This window comes from Parasteatoda tepidariorum, chromosome 6 (assembly GCF_043381705.1).
Source record: "Parasteatoda tepidariorum isolate YZ-2023 chromosome 6, CAS_Ptep_4.0, whole genome shotgun sequence".
Lineage (NCBI taxonomy): Eukaryota > Metazoa > Arthropoda > Arachnida > Araneae > Theridiidae > Parasteatoda > Parasteatoda tepidariorum.
In genome coordinates this window covers 36,444,243-36,465,523 of record NC_092209.1, presented here as the reverse complement: position 1 = coordinate 36,465,523, position 21,281 = coordinate 36,444,243, and the positions used below count along the sequence as shown (strand labels likewise).

At 27.2% G+C, this 21,281-nt stretch overlaps 1 protein-coding gene and 1 long non-coding RNA gene across 2 annotated transcripts in view; both read right to left on the bottom strand.

The window, feature by feature from the left end:
* The window catches only part of LOC122270591 (uncharacterized), a 29,364-nt gene extending 8,588 nt beyond the window's left edge, over nt 1–20,776 (bottom strand). Inside the window, exons 1-2 of the long non-coding RNA XR_006225899.2 lie at nt 20,631–20,776; nt 8,750–8,841 (exon numbers count right to left, since the gene is read on the bottom strand). This is a non-coding gene — a long non-coding RNA (uncharacterized lncRNA). The remainder of the gene's footprint in view (nt 1–8,749; nt 8,842–20,630) is intronic.
* On the bottom strand, nt 16,781–20,638 carry LOC107455050 (zinc finger protein 271-like). The gene has a single exon (XM_016072454.3). It carries the CDS (start codon nt 20,349–20,351, stop codon nt 18,057–18,059), a length of 2,295 nt encoding a protein of 764 aa, XP_015927940.2. The 5' UTR covers nt 20,352–20,638; the 3' UTR covers nt 16,781–18,056.
* Nucleotides 20,777–21,281: the final 505 nt, after the last annotated feature.

Genomic DNA, 21,281 nt, shown 5'->3' with positions numbered 1-21,281 from the left:
AATTTAAAAACAAATTATGGACTACAACATTGTTTTATTAAATAATTTACTTTGTTTTGTTTCATGTATGTTTCTAATATTGCAGGCATCTTGGTGCTGTTGGACTTAGAATTTTGTTTTTGTTGCATTGTTCATTGTTCAAACCCCAAATTGCTTACTTTTCTATTTATATATACACAATTAAGCAAACAACAGTATGAAATAGTGAAAAAAAAAGGAATGAATGTTTTCACTAGTAATGTAGAATAAAAATACTTCGATCTATGCAACTTCTAAGCATCGAATATGCTAAGCTATAAATGAAACCTTTTATCTGGTTATGCATATTATTGCAATGGTTTATATAGATTTTTTACAAATGTAAATAGATACTATAATTTCAAAACTTGAGAGGGGGATTTATCTTTATTGCCATACTCACATAGTTTATTTTATACAATATAATAATTAATCTGTATGTATTATCAATTAACCATTTATTTGCTTGCTTGATCCATGGCTTCAGTAGTCTTAACTTATGATACGCTATAAATTTTGCAAGTTATATTTTGCTATACTCCACCTAATATTATTCAGAATAGCAAAATTTCTACATGATTTGATCATGTTGTTAGCTCTTAATTTATGATTTGATAAAAAAAAAATGAAAAAGTAACACATAAATAATACATGCCCAAAATCAATTTCCCTAATTTTGACTTTTGAGTGAAAAATAATAACTAAAATAAACTTTTAATTAAGTTTATTTTAACTATTTTTTTTAAACGTAATGGCAAGCAGGCTTAAGTTTTATCACTACATTTGAATAAATATTATTAAAAATAAAACTCTTTTGCATTTTGTATTCTTTTACTAAAAATAAAAATCTTCATAATATTATCACAAAATTTTTTTAATAAGTTTCATTCATAAAATATCAATAAATTTATAATTTTATTCTTAAAAGTTTTTTTTAAAAAAAAACAAAATTTTGACAAATGAAATGCAAATTGCAATAAAATTTACATTACAATTTAATTTTTACATTAAAATACAGAAAAAAGTTTTACATGTAATTTAACAAGTTAAATTATGGCTATACACTATAAAATATTTCAAAAAACAAGTAACAGCTGAGGAAAACAAATGCTTTGAGGGACCAGTTTGTTATGGGAAACAATCTTGTTCAGCGTTGAAACTTATTTAAATAAAAACCAAATGTTACTGATATTTGTTCATTGTTAGTTCAAAATTGGATCAAATAATATTTAATATTAAGTTTTGTACAAATAAAAATCATAAATTATTTATCTATTTCCAACAAGACAGAAATGAGTCATTTATCAATGAACAAAATTGAAAACTGATAGCTGCCAACTTTCTCAATTTATGAAATTTTGTTTTTACATTAAGTAGAAGCAAAATTTATACACAAATATTTATTGAAAGGAACTTTGACTTCTATGGTGTCGAATTATTTTAAAAAGGAAACTATTCAAATGAAAATTAATCATGCAGTAATGAATTTTGGTTGCAATTGCTAAAACATTTGTTTTTCACTATAAAAAAAAAGATTAAAAAAACTGCAAATAGAGAGAAAGTTGGCAGCTATTCAAATGCATCTGCAAGACCTGTGATAAAATTTAATGAAAGTTAAAAAAATCTGTAATTCAAATTAGAGCATAATAATATTTTTATAAAGAGTTATTTCAAGCAACATGAAATGCTTAAAAAAGTAGCACCAAATACTCAAATTTAATTTTAAAAAAATATCAAGAATTCCTGAAAAATTTTATCCAAAAAAGAAATTAATCAGACTGCACATCAATTTAAGGTTGTTTTATTAACAAAATCTATATCTCAGAAAAAATTTTAAATTTTTGTTAAATTTTGGCATTTTAAGTTAACAATACAGGCAATTATACTACAGTAGAGAACCGATTATCCGAAACGATCGGGACCATCGCTATTCTGGATAACTGATTTTTCCGGTTTTCTGAATCATTACAAAAAGCCGTTTTTTTTACTGTCAAAATCAACTAAAAAAATATATATATAATTAGAATAATTTAAAAAAACTCTTACTTCTTTTGACCGTGTGAGGAACTAATGATTATTTCTAAAATGGTGGTAAACATCTTTTAAAAAAGAAAGAATTCTGAAATCTTTCCCGGGAAAAAATATTTCTTTAAAAAAAATGGCGGGAAAATGTATCGAATTTCGTTCTGGTTTTCCGGTATTCTGATTTCCGGATAAGAGGTTCTGTACTGTACATAAATAGTTGTTTCTTTAGATATCTAATAACTAATTCTTAGAAGAAAATGCAGAAAATAAAGCAATCCTCATTCATTTTATATATAATACAAAGCTCATAAGCTTTAGTTTTGACATGGAACTTCATGTTGTGAGAAAACTTGCAAATAAAAATAAGTTAGTGAGCAAATAAATTTCCTCATCTCTAATTGTAATGATTATGTAAATAGATATGTCATTAGTTAGAACATATAACTCATTTCAAATAGTTTTTTGAATGGAATTGTTCAAGCCATAAATAAATACATAAATAAATATAAAAATTAATACAAAGATAAAAAAAAAGCATATTTTTTTCCTTTATTCCAACACAGTCTATAGATATTAGAAAGAGCAGGGCTTCAAGTGGCAAAACATGGTTTTGGAGCATCTTTGGAGCAACAAAAAAGCAATTTTGGAGCAGCAAAACAAAGATTTGGAGCATAGTTAATACATAGAATTAAAACAAGAATTTAATAACAAGAATTTTTAATTTTGTTCATTAATAACATATCTTATTCTTTACACTTTTTTGAAGGTCCCTACATTAACAAATTACATTTCTTTTTGGTACCTTCCAATGCTGTTAAATATTCTGCAATCCTCGACTTAGCCTCAGATAAGAGGATTTGTCCGCTTTCTATAATCGATATGTCTTTATTATTTTACCCATCTTTAATATTTTTTTCAGCTGCGGCTAAGAGATCCTGAGAAGCCTTCAATTTTTTTTATAAATCCATTTCAGCAGCTTTCAATCTGCTTTCCTCAGTCTCAGTGTTTTTCGCTTTTTTCTTTCTTTTTTCTCAACCTCTAATTGAGCAGAATTTTTAAATGCTACACGAACCACTTTAATCATATCTTTTTCAACTTTAAAGTTATTTAAACCCCTATTTTGTTGATATATGACACAACTTCTCTCAAACCATTCACACTATGCAAATTTAAACTTGCCTTATTGTCAAGTAGCTTAAACCTCTTTCAATATCGGCATTCCCATGTGGTACAGACAAAAGAGCTATGTTATAAGAGGATATTTGATATTTCCCAAAATTATCTTTCTTCACAAAATAGTTTTTCCAAAACACATCAATCTGTGCATATTCATTTGAATCAGAAGAATAACTTTCTGGTTCCCCATGTAACCTTGTCCCTTCATCTAGTAACAAAGATGCCTCTCCAGGCTTTATAATGGATGGGGTTACTGTTGTTAGATATCTTATTGACTTAATAGAAGTTTCTTCCATTCTCATTACAGGATGCAACACTTTAAGAGGGCACAGTAACCTATTTTTTAGAGGCAATGCTTTTAATAAATGTTTTGTGCATGCCAAGTAAAAAGATCTGACACCTAAATACATAATTTTTTTTCTGAAGAAGATAAGGATGTCATCACCTTTGTGGTATCTAGTCCAACATCTATTAAATTTGAATTTTGCCAAATTTCTGCGTTTTCTACATCCAATGATTTTAAGTCCTTTCCTGACAAACATGAAAATCAAAACTCTTTAAAAAAACGCCCCAACAATGCTTTAACTAGGAACACCATTTCATCATACAGCAAGTGAATCAATGGTGTTTCAGTTTTTAAAAGACCTAATTGCCGAAATATTTCTTTTAAAAAAAAAGAGCTTTTGGCAAAAGAAATTTAAATAAATTCAATACTGAATGGCTCATACTATTTTTTAAATTAATAATTACTTTATTTATTTCTGTAAAAGGTAATTCAAAACTGTAATTAATATAACTATTATTTAAGGTCATTGAGTGTAATTTTTTAAAAATTTAAATAAATGTTATTTGTAATAGTATATTCAACAAAACATTAACAAGAATAATATTGATCATACCAAATTTATAAAAATATGTAAAGAATTAAGCAAATTAAGAAAACTTAATAAATTTATAATACAAATGTAAATTAGTGAATGGCCCCTAATAATTTTTTATTAAAATTGGTTACTTATAAAGTATTTCATTAATGAAATGATTAAAAAAAATACAATAATTTTTAAATGCAAATAAAGTAAAAAAAAGTATTAGTAAAAAAAAGTAATAAAGTAAAATAATTGTTTAAAAACAATATGCACTTAGTGGATGGTCCCTCAGAAAAAAAATTACGTTATGAAACTTAATTAATTCTTATCTTTATTAGATGAAATGAATAAAAGGGAGATGGAAAGTTTGAAGTTATGAAGCTTTGTGATTCTTGACTGTTCTGAGGATCAACATGAAAATATGTACTTAGTGGATGGTCCCCTAGTTAATTCAAAGATCATGGTACTAATCTATAAAAAGAATAGCGCAAGAAGGCCATTAGCTTGCCATTGACGAAGTTGATGGCACTTCAATAACGATGAAATCAACAAGAGAAACAAAAATATCTTATGCTATTAAAATTTGGCAATGTTTAGTTGGTCCCCGAAAATTTTTTGGCGCAGATTCGGCGCAAATTTAACATAAAATGACGTTTCTGCGCAGTAATGCGCAAATATACCGATTTGGCGCAAAATGTGCAATGTGCGCAGCACTTGAAGCCCTGAAAGAGCTGCATGTGCTGAATGTTTTAAGTTAAACAAATGAAGCAATAAACAAATTAAATAATTTAAATTCAACAAAATATATCAATCAAAACTGGATCTATAAATTAAATTCCCATCCGTGATCAAAATAATTTTTTTTTTATAACAGAGAAAAATTTTACGATATTTTTAAAATATTTCATCAGCACTACACATAAATGTATAAAAATATACTGAGGGAAACTGTTAGAAATTTCATAAAGTTTTTCCTTTATAAAGATAATTTAAACAACAGATGAAAGATATCTGTTTTAGGCATTTGAAATTTCATGAAAAATTATCATAGCACATTTAAAACTATTTGTTTGTATAAACAAACCTATTTTTAACAAAAATACAATTATTGCAAAAGATAATCAGTTTTAACTGGGAAAAGCAATATAAGATTTGACAAATGTGTACAAATCAGAAGGCCTTAGTTATGTGGCTGTATATATGTAAAAGTATTATGTTTAAATAAGTTTTTATGTAATTGTGTATTATAAGGATCATCTGCGTTTTTTTTTTTCTTCTTTAAAAAAAGTAAAATATTTATGCTTGTCTTGTTCACAAAACCATAGGTTCTTTGCAGGTGACTCAGATAATATGCAAAACTTTAAATATATTGTATTAATAAGATGCTAAAATTACATCTCTTGTAAATTGTAAATAATTTGAATAAATCTTCATTTTATAAGAAAATTTATTTGATTGATTTGTTTATTCTATACACACAATACATACACATATAGAGACTACCCTACAATAATGGATGACACATTTACAGTTTTTCAAATTTCTCAAGAAATACTTAAAGGAATATTTTCTAACTTTAGAGGTGTTTAGTTCATGCTATTTTTCATACTTAGCTATAGTATAAAGCTTTCAGAGCTTTTTCCGACAATAAATTATGAAAAAATATATATATATTTCTTAACACCCTACGACGAAAAATAAATTAATAAGCTTATAACTTGTATTGATTATTTTAGTTGTTATTTGGAACAATAGCATAAAATTTCGTAATTTTATTTATTGAGATATGGGCATTTTATAAAAAAAACTGATTTCTTTGTTCCATGTTTTCTGCTATAACTTCAAAATTATTTACAAAATTATTCATTTAAAATTTCAAAAAAAATTTAATAATAACTGCTTAAAATATGTGGTTAAGATCAAAGCTTAACCCCATTCAGCCCCCGTCAATTAAGATCAAAGCTTAACCCCGTAAGGGGGTTAAGATATCAAAAGTGGTTCTTTTATATTGCGCATGGGTGAGAAATTTTTTTTTAATTTTTTCTTCAGAATTTTGTAGTAATTGTATTTGGCAATTAAAGAAAAAGTCTGATTTAAATGTCTTAAAAATTTAAAAAAGTTTCTAGGAATATTCTAAGAAGTTTTGGTACTTTTTAAAAGAAAGTTCAAAATGAAAAAGGGTTTTCCATAAATTTAATTTCGCATTATGAAACAAGATTTATTAAAAAAGACACCGGCAATAACATTCGAGACTATGAAAAGAAATTTGTACAAATCCCTAATCCTTTTGTGCTTAGTAGTTGCTTCATTAGTTGCCAAAAATGATTCCCTACAAAATTATAAAAAAATTTTTTTTAGTAGTTGCTTCATTAGTTGCCAAAAATGATTCCGTACAAAAATTATCAAAAAAAAATTTTTTTTTAAAGAATTTGTTTCAAACTTTAAAGCTATAATTTTGTAAATAATTTTAAATTGCTTCAAAAATTTAGTCTAATTTTTATTAAATAACTGTAAAGTTATATCAAAATAACTTAAAACAATGAAATTAATTTCTTACAAAAATGTGCATATCTGCATAAATATTTAAGCTAAGTTTATGAAATTTTGCACTGCTATTGCAAATAACAATAAAAGTAAATGATACAAGTTACAAACTTATGGCTTGATTATGTGGCATAGGGTGTTTTAAAATACTTGTTTTTTTTAGTAATCTACTATCAGTCTCTCAAATCTTTGAAATATTTAAACTCTATTGCTAAGTATGAAAAGTTGCATGAACTAAACTTCTCTAAAGTTATAAAATAATAATCATCTAAATATTATTGAGAAATTTTAAAAAATGTCAAAAATTGAACATGTCCCTTCCATTATTGTAGGGTAGTGAATATATGTGTATATATAGAAACATAATATAATTAGAAAAATAATAAAAAATTGCTGGAAAAACATAAAGGTTCTCAATATATATATATATATGCTTTGAGAATTTAAATTTCAATATCTTTATTTATAAAAAAAGATTCAACAGAGACGTTTCAGTTACACAACTGGACTATTATTACTGGAAACCTTTTATTCATTAAATGCTTCTAAGAAAAGTAAAACTATTCCTATATTTCTATTGGTTCTATTTTTAACACCTTCAGAAAAAAAATTATATATATATATATATATACCGAATTTCTAGTATCTCAAAACTTGAAACTGTACGGTTATAAATTATGACAATATGTAACTGTAAACTTACATTANATATAGCACAAAAAAACAAAGAGAAAAACGAAAATAATTAATAAGTTTTATTATATATATATATATATATATATATATATAATTTTGACAAAACTGGTTGGTAAAATTACTGATTCATAAAATTTATTACTGCATGAGTTTAAGAGAAGGGGAAAAAAACTTGTTGGAAAACTTTTAAAATGAATGCGTGAATATATATAAAATTATCCATTCTCTCATTTGACACATTATAAAATGCATTAAATATTACAAGAACAAAAAAAAAAGACTAACAAGTTAACACACATTGCAAGAAAAAAAAAGAAAGAAAGGATTTCCCACCATTAAGAGGATGCTTAATTGTGTGAGAAAGCTTTCATGTCAAGTTATATTTTACATCCATTTTTCAGCTAAAAATTTTAAATTATAGAAAAAAGATTTACAAGTAAACACTGATTGTGAGAAAAAAGAAGAAATAAAAAGAAAGGATTTTCCATAATTTAGAGGAAGCTATACTGTAGAGAAAGTTTTCATGACATATTGTTTCACATCCATTTGTTAGTTAAAAATTTTAAACTATGGAAAAAAAGTAAATTTAGGTAAACCAATAAGTTTTAAATGCTGAACATTTCGGAATAAATTATGGTAGGATTACACAGTAGGGAAGTAAGTACCATAATTTGCTATTTATTTTGAAAAACATTTTTCAGTATTCGGAGGTTCATGGTTTATGTGAACTCAATTTGTTTTTCCATAATTTGAAATTCAATTTACAAATGTAAGTACAACAGAATTTGCTTTAAAAATTTTGGCCCTCCGTTTAGTGTCCTCTTAAGGACGGGACTATTGGCAAAGTTTGTTACAAGCTAATACTTTTATTGAAAAAACAGGAAATCAAATAAGTACTTTGTTAACATTAGTTTGACTTTGATTTCACATAATGAATATGAGTGTCTAACAAACAGCAATGATGACAACAACAAAAAATGTAGTAAATAATGATTCCTTTTCTTTTATTTATTCTTCAAATATCAAATTCTATTGTTAAGTATTTTTCTTTGCAAGTTTTGAAATTTGTAGAGTTTGTACAACAAATTTTTATTATTACAAGATCATTTCACCAGTCTCATTCTAAAAAAAAATATCCAATAAATGTTATTATTATAAATAAAAAATATATAATTTACATTATGTTTTGAAATTTGATGAATATGAGTCTGGTGATACAAATAACTATTTTACAGTAATTAGTACTAATCAACTAAAAATCAGAGAGAGCTAACTTTTTAAAAAAACACTATTTAAAAAACTTTAAACATATCAATATTATTTGAAATTGTAGAGTGGAAAACAAAACTGTAGCTTGCAAACCATTGCATAATTCCCCAATAAGGTTACTAATAAATAACTTAGAAAAATTATAAATAACTTACCAATTCAATCTAAATTGATTAGGTGGAAATTGGAATCGTTTGGTTAGGTAGTTATGACATTCAGCTTAACAGACGGTTTAAAATGTATAAACCTAAAATAATGTTAATAAAAAATTATTAGTAAAAGCATAATCAACAAAACAAAAATAAAGATATTTTTTCATATAATTGAAAAAAAGAAATGGAATAAAGACATACTATTAAGCGTAATTAGATCAGTTGCTAATGCAAGACAATTTCTCTCTGGCACGTAACAATACATAGGTAAGTATCTTGTTTCAACTTACAAACAATTGATCATTTAATGCAAGGTTGAAGGTGAGTATCGATTAAATATGTCATATTGCTCATCCTCACAAACAATAAGATAAAGAATGAAAATCACGACAAAATTATAACAAGCAGAAATAAAAATAGTTAAAGTGTTTCTTTTCATTTTGGCCAATATTCAGATAATTGTTAATAGTTTCAAAGTAACTATATGCTTATAAATATTTCTTTCAGCTTACCTCATATCTTAATTGTTATTGATTTAACTCCAAATAAAGAGGGTAGCCTCAATCTGGGAAATATGGTCCCAATAGGTTGTTCAAAATAGCAGTGTGTATTTCGCCTTATCTAATGAACTTTCAAAGCGAATTAAAAAAATTTTGCATAGAGTTATAAAATTCGTTTATCAAAAGAAAATTTCCTGCAAAAAACAAATTTTAGTAAATAGTTATTATTTTTGATTATTTTATTAAATAATAATGGAATTTTTTTTTAAATGTAAGGTGTACATCATTTTAATCCCTTTGAAAGAATCTTTGCGAAAGAACATAGAATGTGTCACTTAAGCGAATTGATACTTGACGCGCTTAGCTTACTCGAAATAGAATGGAAAGAGCAGTTGTTAGCATACTTATATTTTTTATGCTAATGTATAGAAATTTTGAAAACTACTCAGTTATATTTGTATTAAAAATTATCTGCAATATCTGCATCTTTGCCAATATATCTGCCTAAAACACAATACATTGTTTCATTTTATTATTTAAAAAAATAGAAAAATATATAATTTGAAGTATAAAATGAAACAATGCGAACATTTATTATATTCAACAAAATATCATTTAATTAATATTGTAAACTAAAAAAAAAAGAATTGTTAATTAAATTAAAATTTATGAAAAGCAAATTCATGAATGACACATCAATGATTCAAATAAAATCTAACAAGGACAAGAATAAGTGCTATTGTCCTTTATCTCGCCAAATTCAAACCTGTAACTGAATATAATCCTTTTATTAAACTACTTATTCCTTTAAAAAGTTTAGCTTAATATCAATGGTTGGTTTTGATCAATGTCACGTATAGTACAGAAACGACTGTAAGGATTGATTCTATTGTTTTTTCTTGTCACTTTGTGATAATTTTATCTGCAGTTATATTTTGTTTTTTAACTTTAAATGGTGGTGTACCCTGGGCAACGCTTTAAGCGGCACAGTGGTCTACAACCTTCGGCATGCGACCTTATGACTATGCTGCAGCCCTCTTTCGTCTCCTAACAGGTCATAACTACCCGGGAGAACATTTGTATCGGTTACGCATAAGACCATCCCGACTGTCGACTGTGTGATTCTAAAGAATCTGTGAACCAAAAACATCTCCATCACTGTAGCTCATTACACAGGACTGGACTCTCAAGACTGCTTAATATTGGCGTGCAAGAGAGCTTCTGGGGAAATGGCTTGGGTCTTTCTTTTACTTCTTGAGATTCCTTCTTACGTTTATTGTTCTTCTTTGTTGTATTTGATTGCTTTCCCCGCCATTGGAAATAAAAAATTCGAATTTTACTTCTTTTTTTTTTTCAAATAGTTATTCATAAATTCCAAAATTGAAGCCTGGAGCTGAATATAATCTAATTTTCTTTTAATTTTACTCCTTTGTAAAATTTTGCTAAATATCTATGGTAGTTTTTATCAATGTAATGTATAGTAAGGGAACGACTATAAGGATGTACTTAGATCCTCCAAAAACTTCATGTGAGTATAATTAGTTTAGTAACTATTACTTGGATCAATCAAGACTCTCTTCTGCATAATATTAAGCAGATTTTACATTGATTAACCAAATATTTTTAGTTAATGATTTCAGAAGGGCAATTTCGTGATTAGGTTTAAGTTTCATTAAAAGAAAAATAAATTTAAAAAATCTTAAAACTTTTTAGGATTCATATTTATTTTTAAATATCTTATAAATTTGGAAGGAAAAAAAAGATTTAAATAAAAATTTGGTTCTGGAGATTTAAATAAAAGTTTGGTTCTAAAAAGTAGGAAGGAGTTGCAAAATAAACAACTTCAGTAAAGAGTTATAATATTTCCTCATTGACCCAATTATAACTTAATTATTGAGAAAACCATTCATATTTTGAAAATTATGGATATTTATTATTAAAAAGTTTAAATGAGCCATTAATTCCACTTACATATTATATCACATCAAATACACCACAAATTGTACTAAGAATACAAAATATAAATTATAGTTTTTGTTATTATAATTAAGTTATTATAAATTATAGTTTTCAAAGTCTAGCAGAAACACTCATGGTTAATAGATTTATGCCAGTTACAATTAAAGAGAAATATATACAGGCATTTATTTTTACCAAGGCACAGTTTAAACATTATGAGATAACATCTAATAATTAAGCACATTATAGTGATTATAAACCCTTTATAAATATTTGGAAAGAAGAATTTAATAAATTAGGCAGTATTGCTGACATCCTTCTCCCCTCACTAGTAAATTATGCTAACAGAAACTTATTTTAGATGTTTCAATGATAATTGAATAAAAATCATGAAGCGAAGAATAAAATGTTGGTATAAATGTATAACAAACTAATAGACACGAGAAATCAGATACACAATTAAAATATAATACACTATAATTCTAAGCTTAGCCTGTTATTTTATATTTTTTTAAAATCTAAAATAAGATGTCAGAATTTCACATTATTTTTCTATTTGATACAAAAAGCGAAATACATAATAGTATTTGTTGAACTGCAGGTGATAGTTTGAATGATGCTAATGTTTCGAAAAGCTAAAGATAGCAAAAAATTTTTACCCTTCTTCCAGCAAAAAAAACAATAATTTATCGTCGATATACATATTTGTGTGTGTAGAAGACTAAAATATTAAAAAATTTATATTTTTCAGAGAAAATCAGTACTCACACAATGGTTTTAATTAATGTCTAAAATAAATGTTAAATACCATGTCTCAGTTACACATATTAATTCTTTCATCATTATTTCTGCAGATTAAATTTGATACCCATTAAATGTGCCAAAATGCTAGGATTCTAAGTGTGAAATATTAACAAAAAAGTTTTATTCAACATTCATTATCATTACATGCTGATACTGAATTTCAATATATGAATAGCAATTTTGAAGTCTTTCATTAAAAAATAGCCTTATTGTTTTGTTTTAAAAAAGAATAATTAATGAGAAAATATAAACTATTCATTAAACCATCAGAAATACAATAACGAAAAAAATGAACCTCCATCTAATTTGATACATAATTTTATTCATAAAAATATAACAGTTTAATTCTAATAATATGTACAATATTGTACAGGTAGTAACATAATAATTCCATAATATGACTGTTCCTAAATTCAATATTAGCAAATATTAAGAACAATCTTTAATAATGAATTTTTATGTGTAATAATTTCTTCCCATAAATTTCAGGAAATTTAAAATTCCTTAAAATGTTTTAATTTGTGAGCTGTATAAATGTTTAATAAATATAAGATTAAATGTTTAATAAATATAAGACAAAGTATTTAATAAATATAAGATAAGTGAAAACTTATATAACATACTTATAAAACAAGTCAGATCATTTTTCTTATAAATTTCAACAATAAAGATAAAAACTAAAATTAGTTGATAAAATGCATATTAGCTATGCATATGAATATAGCTACACTTGACATGTCTCCCATTCACAATATCTTGAAAGGAATTTTTAGTTAACAAAATTATAAATAAAATACCCAGGGCAGTTAAAAAAATAAAAAAATGGAGGTACAAACTTAAAAATTACAATTATTACAATAGGACAATTCATATTAGTATTATACAGTTTAAACATCTACTCCTTTGGAAATATCCCCACATTATAAATTTTTATTTACGGTAAATTTATATTTCGTTTGTAGTAATTTTTTTCTCATACACTATAATTTTTCTCTTTTTTTACACTTTTTAAGTTGAGTACAAGGTGCAGTTATTTACCAGAATACATAATCTCTAGTTTCTGCTGAATCAGGCTTGATTGGCATGACATACCCACCAAGAATCCACATTCTCAAAAACCCTCATCAATTCAGATAAAGGCATAAATTCAAATCCTGATCATGTAATAACGTTTTTCAATCAAATTAAATATGTTATTGAAAAAAATTTTTTTTGCCTTTTTAATAAAAAAAGGGCGGAATCATCTAAATATGGAAAATCAATAAATAGTAGCAAAATACAAGGTTTCCCTCTTAAAAAACAGTAGAGTATGATATAGTGATAGGTGGGTGGAGAAGAGAGATAGTTGCTTCTCATATATTTCTCCCATATCAAATGCTTTTATATCATCAAATTATGGGTAATTGTCTAAACACTGGAAGTAGATAAATACCGTACTTGACGTGCTAAGAAGACTTTGTTGCTGATTTTGTTACATACTTTGTTTCATGGCATATAACATAATTTTTGAATTTGTAAATTTCTTCAATTCTTTTTTAGATAAATATTTATTCTTCCTGTTAACTTCGACAAAAATTTTGAAAACCACAAAAATTTCAGGACATTTATTAAAATGTTTAACAATTAAGGACACTTTCATACTTTCCAATATTGGTGAAATAAAATAAGGAAGATTTTACTTATCAACCCAATTTTGAGTTTACGACTACTGGTGTTCAACTCCGTAGCCTTGCAATTATGAACCCAATCCAGAAGATAACGGAACTCCTGGATCAAGTACTGGGAGAAATTTGCTTTGTGGAGGACTTTTTTATGGAACTAGCCCGCACTTGAGTTACACGAAAATCTCCTGACGACAAGAGGACTCTAACTCGTGATCCATCTACTGCTGAGGATATATCACGTCAGCACTGTGTTCGGTTCAAGCCAGATGCGGAATTCGTATTGACCAGTCATTCCTGGGATTTGAACTAGGGTTCACCTAATTGGAAGACGAATGATCCAGGGTTGGGTTTTTGACGTCAAAAAGTGGTTTTTGACATGACAAGGGTATAATACTGGTTTAAACCGTCAAAAACCCGTCAAAAATGTCAAAAACTGAAGTTTGCCAAGAAAATATATAAACTTCAAAACTACCAACAGTTGCCATGCATTATATTGAAATTTAATTATACTATAGGTAATCAGCAGGTTTTAAAATATTTTTTAATTAAAATTAAGGTAAAATAACAGATTTAAAATCTCAGAAATTTATATTCAAATGCATGTGCAGAAAAATTTTGCACAAAAATTGTTTAAATATTTATATTTAAAAAAAAAATTTTTTTTTTGATACTTAAGAAAATTAAAAGTTTATTACTATGCATTTTTGACATATAAGGAACATATAACTAATATTTATAAGGAACTTACAAGTTATGTTGTATAAATACAAACTTGATACAAGTGTATGAAAAAAAATTTTAATGTTATACCGAATATCTTTATTATCCAGTATGTTAATTTGAATTTAAAAGTAGTTATATTTATGAATAATGATAAATATAATTCATATTGTTTATTATATTTATTTATAATTATTACACTTATCATTTTAAAACAATTTTTATCTCTTAATTTTTTTTTCTCCACTTGTATTAAGAATACAAATAATGCATATCTTGAAAGCAAGAAGTAATTATTCAACAGCTGAATATTTAGATATTCAACAAAACTATATAGTATTCAGCAAAATGAAATTCACAAGTATTTGGATAAACTAAATTTTCAGCATAGTAAATGAATAGGCTGAATATACTGTAAATCGACACTAACTACTCTGTGTATTTAACAGAAAGCACTTAAATTTGTATTGTCTTATGTTAAAAAGATTATTAAGAAGATTTAAAAGAATATTAAAAAGATTTTTCTTTAAAAGAAGATGTCTAATGTACAAAACTGCTAATGTTTATCTTTAAAAATGTCTAATTTTTAGTATAATCTATACTATACACTAAATTTGGTTATAAATAAATTTCTTAATAATATCACTGCAGATTTTCAATAACACATGAAAATGAATACATAATATTACAAAAGATGTGAGTTTTCAAAAGTACAAGATTTTGGTTACTATTCAAAATATAAGTGTTTCTTCAAAATTTTAAATTTATTTTTTCTAGAACATATTTAGAAACACTATCCTTTATAAAAAATATATAAATTTTATGTATTAATTAAATTTCACATATGAATATAGGTTTTTGACATTTTCGACATTTTTGACAGTGAGGTTTTTGACGTGACGGTTTAAACCATGGTTTAAACTGTCAAAAACTGTCACATGTCAAAAACCTGCCAACCCTGGAATGATCTATCCCCGGCTCGTTTTACACAATTAATGCTCAACATACTGCGACACTGGCAATAGTTTCATCTGTTGAGGAATAAGAGAAGTATTTTTCATATCAGTAGATATTTTATCACCTTTTTTTTAAAAAAAAAATTTCTTCAATAATTAGAGAAATGTGAAAACATACAGGTAAACAAGAGATAGTTGTGAAATACATTAGTCTTCGTTAAAAAACAGGAGACTAGGCAGATGCACTTTCTTTCTTTCTTTTTTAAGGAAATTAAGTTCACCTTTGAGGCCTGCAACTGTTTCATTATAACACCATGAAAAAAAAATTAAACTTTGCAACAGCACCCTTGTCTAAAGATATTAACTTAAACTTATCAAATTTTGCATATTTCTACTGTAAAAATGGATTGGGCTTTTTTTTGGACCTCTCATTGTTGTTACTCTCTAGTTCAAAAAATAACTTACAGAAAATATTAATTGATTCTGACTTTCCATAATTTGATCAAATTAAAGTGCTTATTTAATTATTCATGTGTTATTCTTACTGGAACCTATATACTGAACCATACATAGTGACAGAGTAAGGGCCAAAGTAGCCCCAAAGGTAGTTTGGTAGGTGCCCCGTAACAGGGCTCAAAAAACCACCCGTCCTCGGCGGTCAAAAATTCCCCGCGGACAACGAATTTCTCGAATCCGGCGTCCATTTTCCTGTTAATGTTCGTGATACATTTTCAATTTTTATTATCTTACAAGAGTCTAGCTCCTCACTTCTAAAATGACCCTCTAATCTAGAAATACAGCAACATACTATGCATGGTGGATTTGATGTTTTATCTGTCTCCCGTACTGCAGCGGTTGAAAAGGACTTTTCAGCAATGAACTTACAAAAAAAATAAAAACATTACGTACTGGTCTTAAACAAGAAGCGTTAAACGCAATTATGAACATCTACCTAAACGGAAAACCCTTTTCAGATTTCTGTGCAGAAACCTCTCTAGATCATTGGCTTGATTGTGGAACTGGCAAACGTCATATTTGATTCATTTAAAAAGCGCAGTACCCTCGGATATATTGACATTCCAGATAACTTGACCTTTGTCATTTAAATTATTTCATAAAAGAAATACTAGGTTACTATTAGTAGCGTAGTATTTCTTTTATTACTGTATAATGTAATCCTAGTAACTACTAATTCATTGTGCAATTTATATAAATGTTTGTAATAAATGAGAGAAAATTATATTTTTATTTATTTAGAAGCTACGGGTTAGTTTCAAAGGAGGACGGGTACTTTGTTGGACTAGCCATCCTCGGGGACGTAAAAAATTTCTGAGTTTTTTCGAGCCCTGCCCCATAACCAAAATACTTTCTGCAATCAATTAATTAACTCTGGTTTCAACTCTTTGCGACATTTGTTTGAAAATCACTGAATTTTTTTTTTTTTTAATGCTTTAATTTTTATAAAACTTTATATTGATTCATATAACATGAATAACTTTGGTAAAAAACAAAACCGAAAATGTTACTTGTAAAAACATTAAATAATCAAAAAAATGTCTGAAATTTGAGCAAGAAAAAATTTATATCTAAAGCATTTGTACATAGAATGTTATAAATGTCTTAAGAAAAAATATTGATGCAAGGTATTATTTTTTTAATGATGTTAAAAGATTTTTGTTTTTTAAATCATATGAAAATAAGTTCCATTGTAAAATTTTTAGTTACAAGACATGAATCACAATAGTGTCTTTTAAATCACATGCATATGCATTGTTGTATTTCATATGAAATCATGAACATACTAAACACGAAATGCCGTCTTAAATTGCAAAAACAAGAATCGTGATGTGTGATATTAAACCATGTAAATATGAATAGTGTTGTGCCATCTTAAATTGTGTAAATAAGGATCACAATGTGTGATTTCAAATAAATAATTTTAAAATGCGTCTGCATTGGTAGAAAAAAAAGCATAAAAAAATTTTTTTTAAAAACTAACTTTCTTTGAAAAGGCAGATCTATTTTTTATTAAATTTAGAAAAAATAATAACTTAAAAACAAATTTATCCCTGATAGCAGCATTCTTGAACGTTAAATGCAATGATGTAATTGTGTTAAAAGTCTGCGCAAAGTAGAGAAGAAAAAAAATTATGAATCTTTGCTATATTGACATGCAGGTTAAGGTAAGAGAATTTTGGTCTTTTTTTTAAAAAAAGAGTAATACTTAAACAATTTCCTACACTGTTACAAATTTCCCACTAACAATGTTCATTTATATTATAAATTAGAAAAAATAAAAGTACTTCAACAAATCTTCAATTATTATTTATAGAGATAAGGAAACTCAATTATCTAAGAAACTAATATTATAAGTATAATTAAAAACTCAATGTTCTTAAAACCTTTGATCAAATCAAGTCAAATACCAATGTTTTTTTCATCAAATTAACTAGGATAATATTTTAAGATTTCAGACATCTAATTAATTTGCATCAAACAACCTGATAAGGGACACGCTGCCCCTTCAAACTTTACACCAATTATATTACCAACTATCAATAGTTAGAGTTGTATAAAATTTCTTCTTTTTTCTAATCCAGATCAAATCTTACTTTCATACCATCATATTTGATCAAATATCTTACCGTAACTGTCACAAATATGGTAAGTATCACAAATGTATTTCAAAACATATTCAAATGAAAAACTAATTTGCTGACAGTGATTCTAAAATGGAAGAACCATGATTATCAGAAGATGTTGGTTCACTGAACATAGGATCTGATTTATGAGCATTAAACTGAGAAATTTCTTCTGCACTATGAGTCTGAAGATGTTTCTTTAAATAGATTTCTCTATTGAAACATTTTTGACAAATTTCACACACAAATGGCTTTTGATTATTAGAGGACATTGGCTTACTTAACATATGATCTGATTTACAAACATTAAATTGAGCTTGCTCTTCTGCACTATGAGTCTGAAAATGTTTCTTCAAGTAGGGTTCTCTATTAAAACCTTTTTGACAAATTTCACAGAGAAATGGTTTTTGTTTATCAGAAGGTGGTGGTTTTCTTGACGTAGGATCTAACTTATACAAATTAAATTGAGCTAGCTCGTCTGCACTATGAGTCTGAAAATGTTTCTTCAAATAGGGTTCTCTATTAAAACCTTTTTGACAAATTTCACAGATAAATGGTTTTTGTCTATCAGAAGGTGGTGGTTTTCTTGACGTAGGATCTAACTTATACAAATTAAATTGAGCTAGCTCGTCTGCACTATGAGTCTGAAAATGTTTCTTCAAATAGGGTTCTCTATTAAAACCTTTTTGACAAATTTCACAGGCAAATGGCTTTTGATTACCAGAAGGTGCTGGTTTTTTTAATGTATTATCTGACTTACACACATTAAATTCAGCTAGCTCTTCCGCACTATGAGTCTGAAGATGTTTCTTTAAATAAATTTCCCTATTGAATCCTTTTCGGCAAACTTCACAAACAAATGGTCGTTGACCAGAATGAAGAGACACATGCAATTCTAGATCTGCTTTTCTTTTGAAAGCTTTAAAGCATAACTGACATTCATAACGTTTCTTGCCTTCATGCAACTCCTTATGTTTTAGAAGCCACATCTTTTGATTAAATTTCTTGGGACAAAGGTCACAAGCATAACGCATTTCTTCATGTGTTGCAGAATGATTAACAAGATAACGCTTGCTTCGAAATCGACGTCCACATTCCTTGCATGAATATGGAAACTCATTTGTATGAAGTCGATAATGAATCACCATTAGATTTTTCTTCCGAAAAGTTAAATGGCATATGTCACAAACATGAGGTCTTTCACCTGTATGAATCAAAAAATGAGTATCAAGACTCTGCTGCCTAGAAAAGCTTTTGTTACACACAAGGCATTGAAATGGCGCTTTTCCTGAATGCAACATTGCATGTCCCTTAAGATAGACTTTATCTCTATATGCTTTGGAGCAAATATTGCAGACATATGGTTTCTCTCCAGTATGTACATTACAGTGAGCCTCAAGTTGACCATAGTTTATAAAACGCTTAGGGCAAAGAACACAAGCAAATGGCTTCTTTTCAATCTCGTTAGGATCAGGAGGCTTTATCTCAACATCAAAAAATTCAGATTTTTTAGATAAATCAAATAAAAAAGGATTTTCAGGAGGATGAACCGTAAAATGAGCTAGAAGTTTATTTCTGAGTCTAAAAGTCTTTTTACAAACCAGACACTCATTGTTTCCTGCCTCAAGTATCCTCATATCTGTAAAATTGAAATCAGCAGGATTCACCATGTTCCTTTTAAAAGCAGGTATCCTTTTCCCTTTTTTTTTAGCCACTGGAACAATGGAATCAGAAGTATTTGGTTGTTCAACAGGTGCTTCATTTACAAGTTCATTTCCATCAGTAGTTTCATTATTCACATCTTCAAAATCGTAGTCATTCATTTCTGATAAATCAAGATCATCATCAGAACAATCATTAAATGGAGTCTCAGATTGATTGTTCTCAGAAGGAGTCACAACTTCATTTTGCATGGAATTTGAATCAGAGTCTATCATTACTGATAAATCAAGATCATCATTTGAACTCCTTTTTACAGCATCTTGTGAGGGAACAATAACTGAGGAATTAGTAACATTTGTTTTTGTTACATTCAAATAGTTTAAACTGATATCAGAATCATTCTTTCTTGAGAAATCAAGATCATTATCAGAACAACCATTTGCCAGAATTTGTGAATGATTGTTCTCAGAAGGAGTCACAACTTCATTTTGCATAGAATTTAAATCAGAATCATTCATTTCTGATAAAGCAAGATCATCATACGAACTACTTTCTGCAACATCTTGTGAGGGAACAATAACTGAGGAATTAGTAACATCTGTTTTTGTTGAATTCGAATAGATTAAACCAAACTCAGAGTCATTCATTTCTGATAATTTGTATGGAATTCGATTCAGAATCAATCTATCATTCTTCATGAATAAAAATCATCATCTGAACTTCTTAGTTAACAATTTTCAGCAAATGAAATCACAATCGTTTATTTAACACAAGTCCATTACCAGAACTTTCTTTATGAGAATTTGTTTTAAGAGATTCCGTAGAACAGAAATCTGTATCTACTATGTCAAAGGTTTTTTTAGTCTTTATCAACAAGAACTTTTCAAAATTAAAAGTAACTAAGTTAATTAGGAACAATGTTTCACTAAATATAATTAATAACCCAATTTAAATCCATTGAGAGCGATAGTAATTACCCAAAATGAAATGGCACATTCATTAGCTAACAATTTTATTTGAACTAAATTTTTAACAAGGGGAGGATATCTTTACTACTTTCTACAAAAAGTTTAGAATAGAATAAAGCTTTCAGTTAAAATGTGAGAATGTTTACAATTCAACCGTCTTAGGTAACGTATTTTTGCCCAACCTAACTAATGCCAAAATATAATCTCGTTAAATGAATTGGGTATAATATAGCCTACGTCACAGGTTGTGTTGTTCCTACTAAATTTAACCCATGAACGGCATTTTCTGCGAGCCTAACTTCAAGCCACAAATAAACAAACGAAGTGTTCGATCGTTTAAATAGCTGCTCGCCAGATTTTATTGCATTATAAAGAAAAGTTATTGAAACTAAATACAACTAAATAAACAACAACAACTAAAACAAATAACAACAACTACTAATAACAATAACTAAATAAACAACAACTAAATTCCATTCGTTTAGCATTGCGTCATATGTTGTTCCTACTAAATCGAAGTAGTTGTGTTTTTTTCATATTATACCCAATTTGGGTAATAAAACTATAAACTGACAGGCGAAATATATTTGTCTATGAATAAATTACCAATGACATTCTATACTTCACTTAATGCTAATTAATCCATGCCTACGTTTGAGA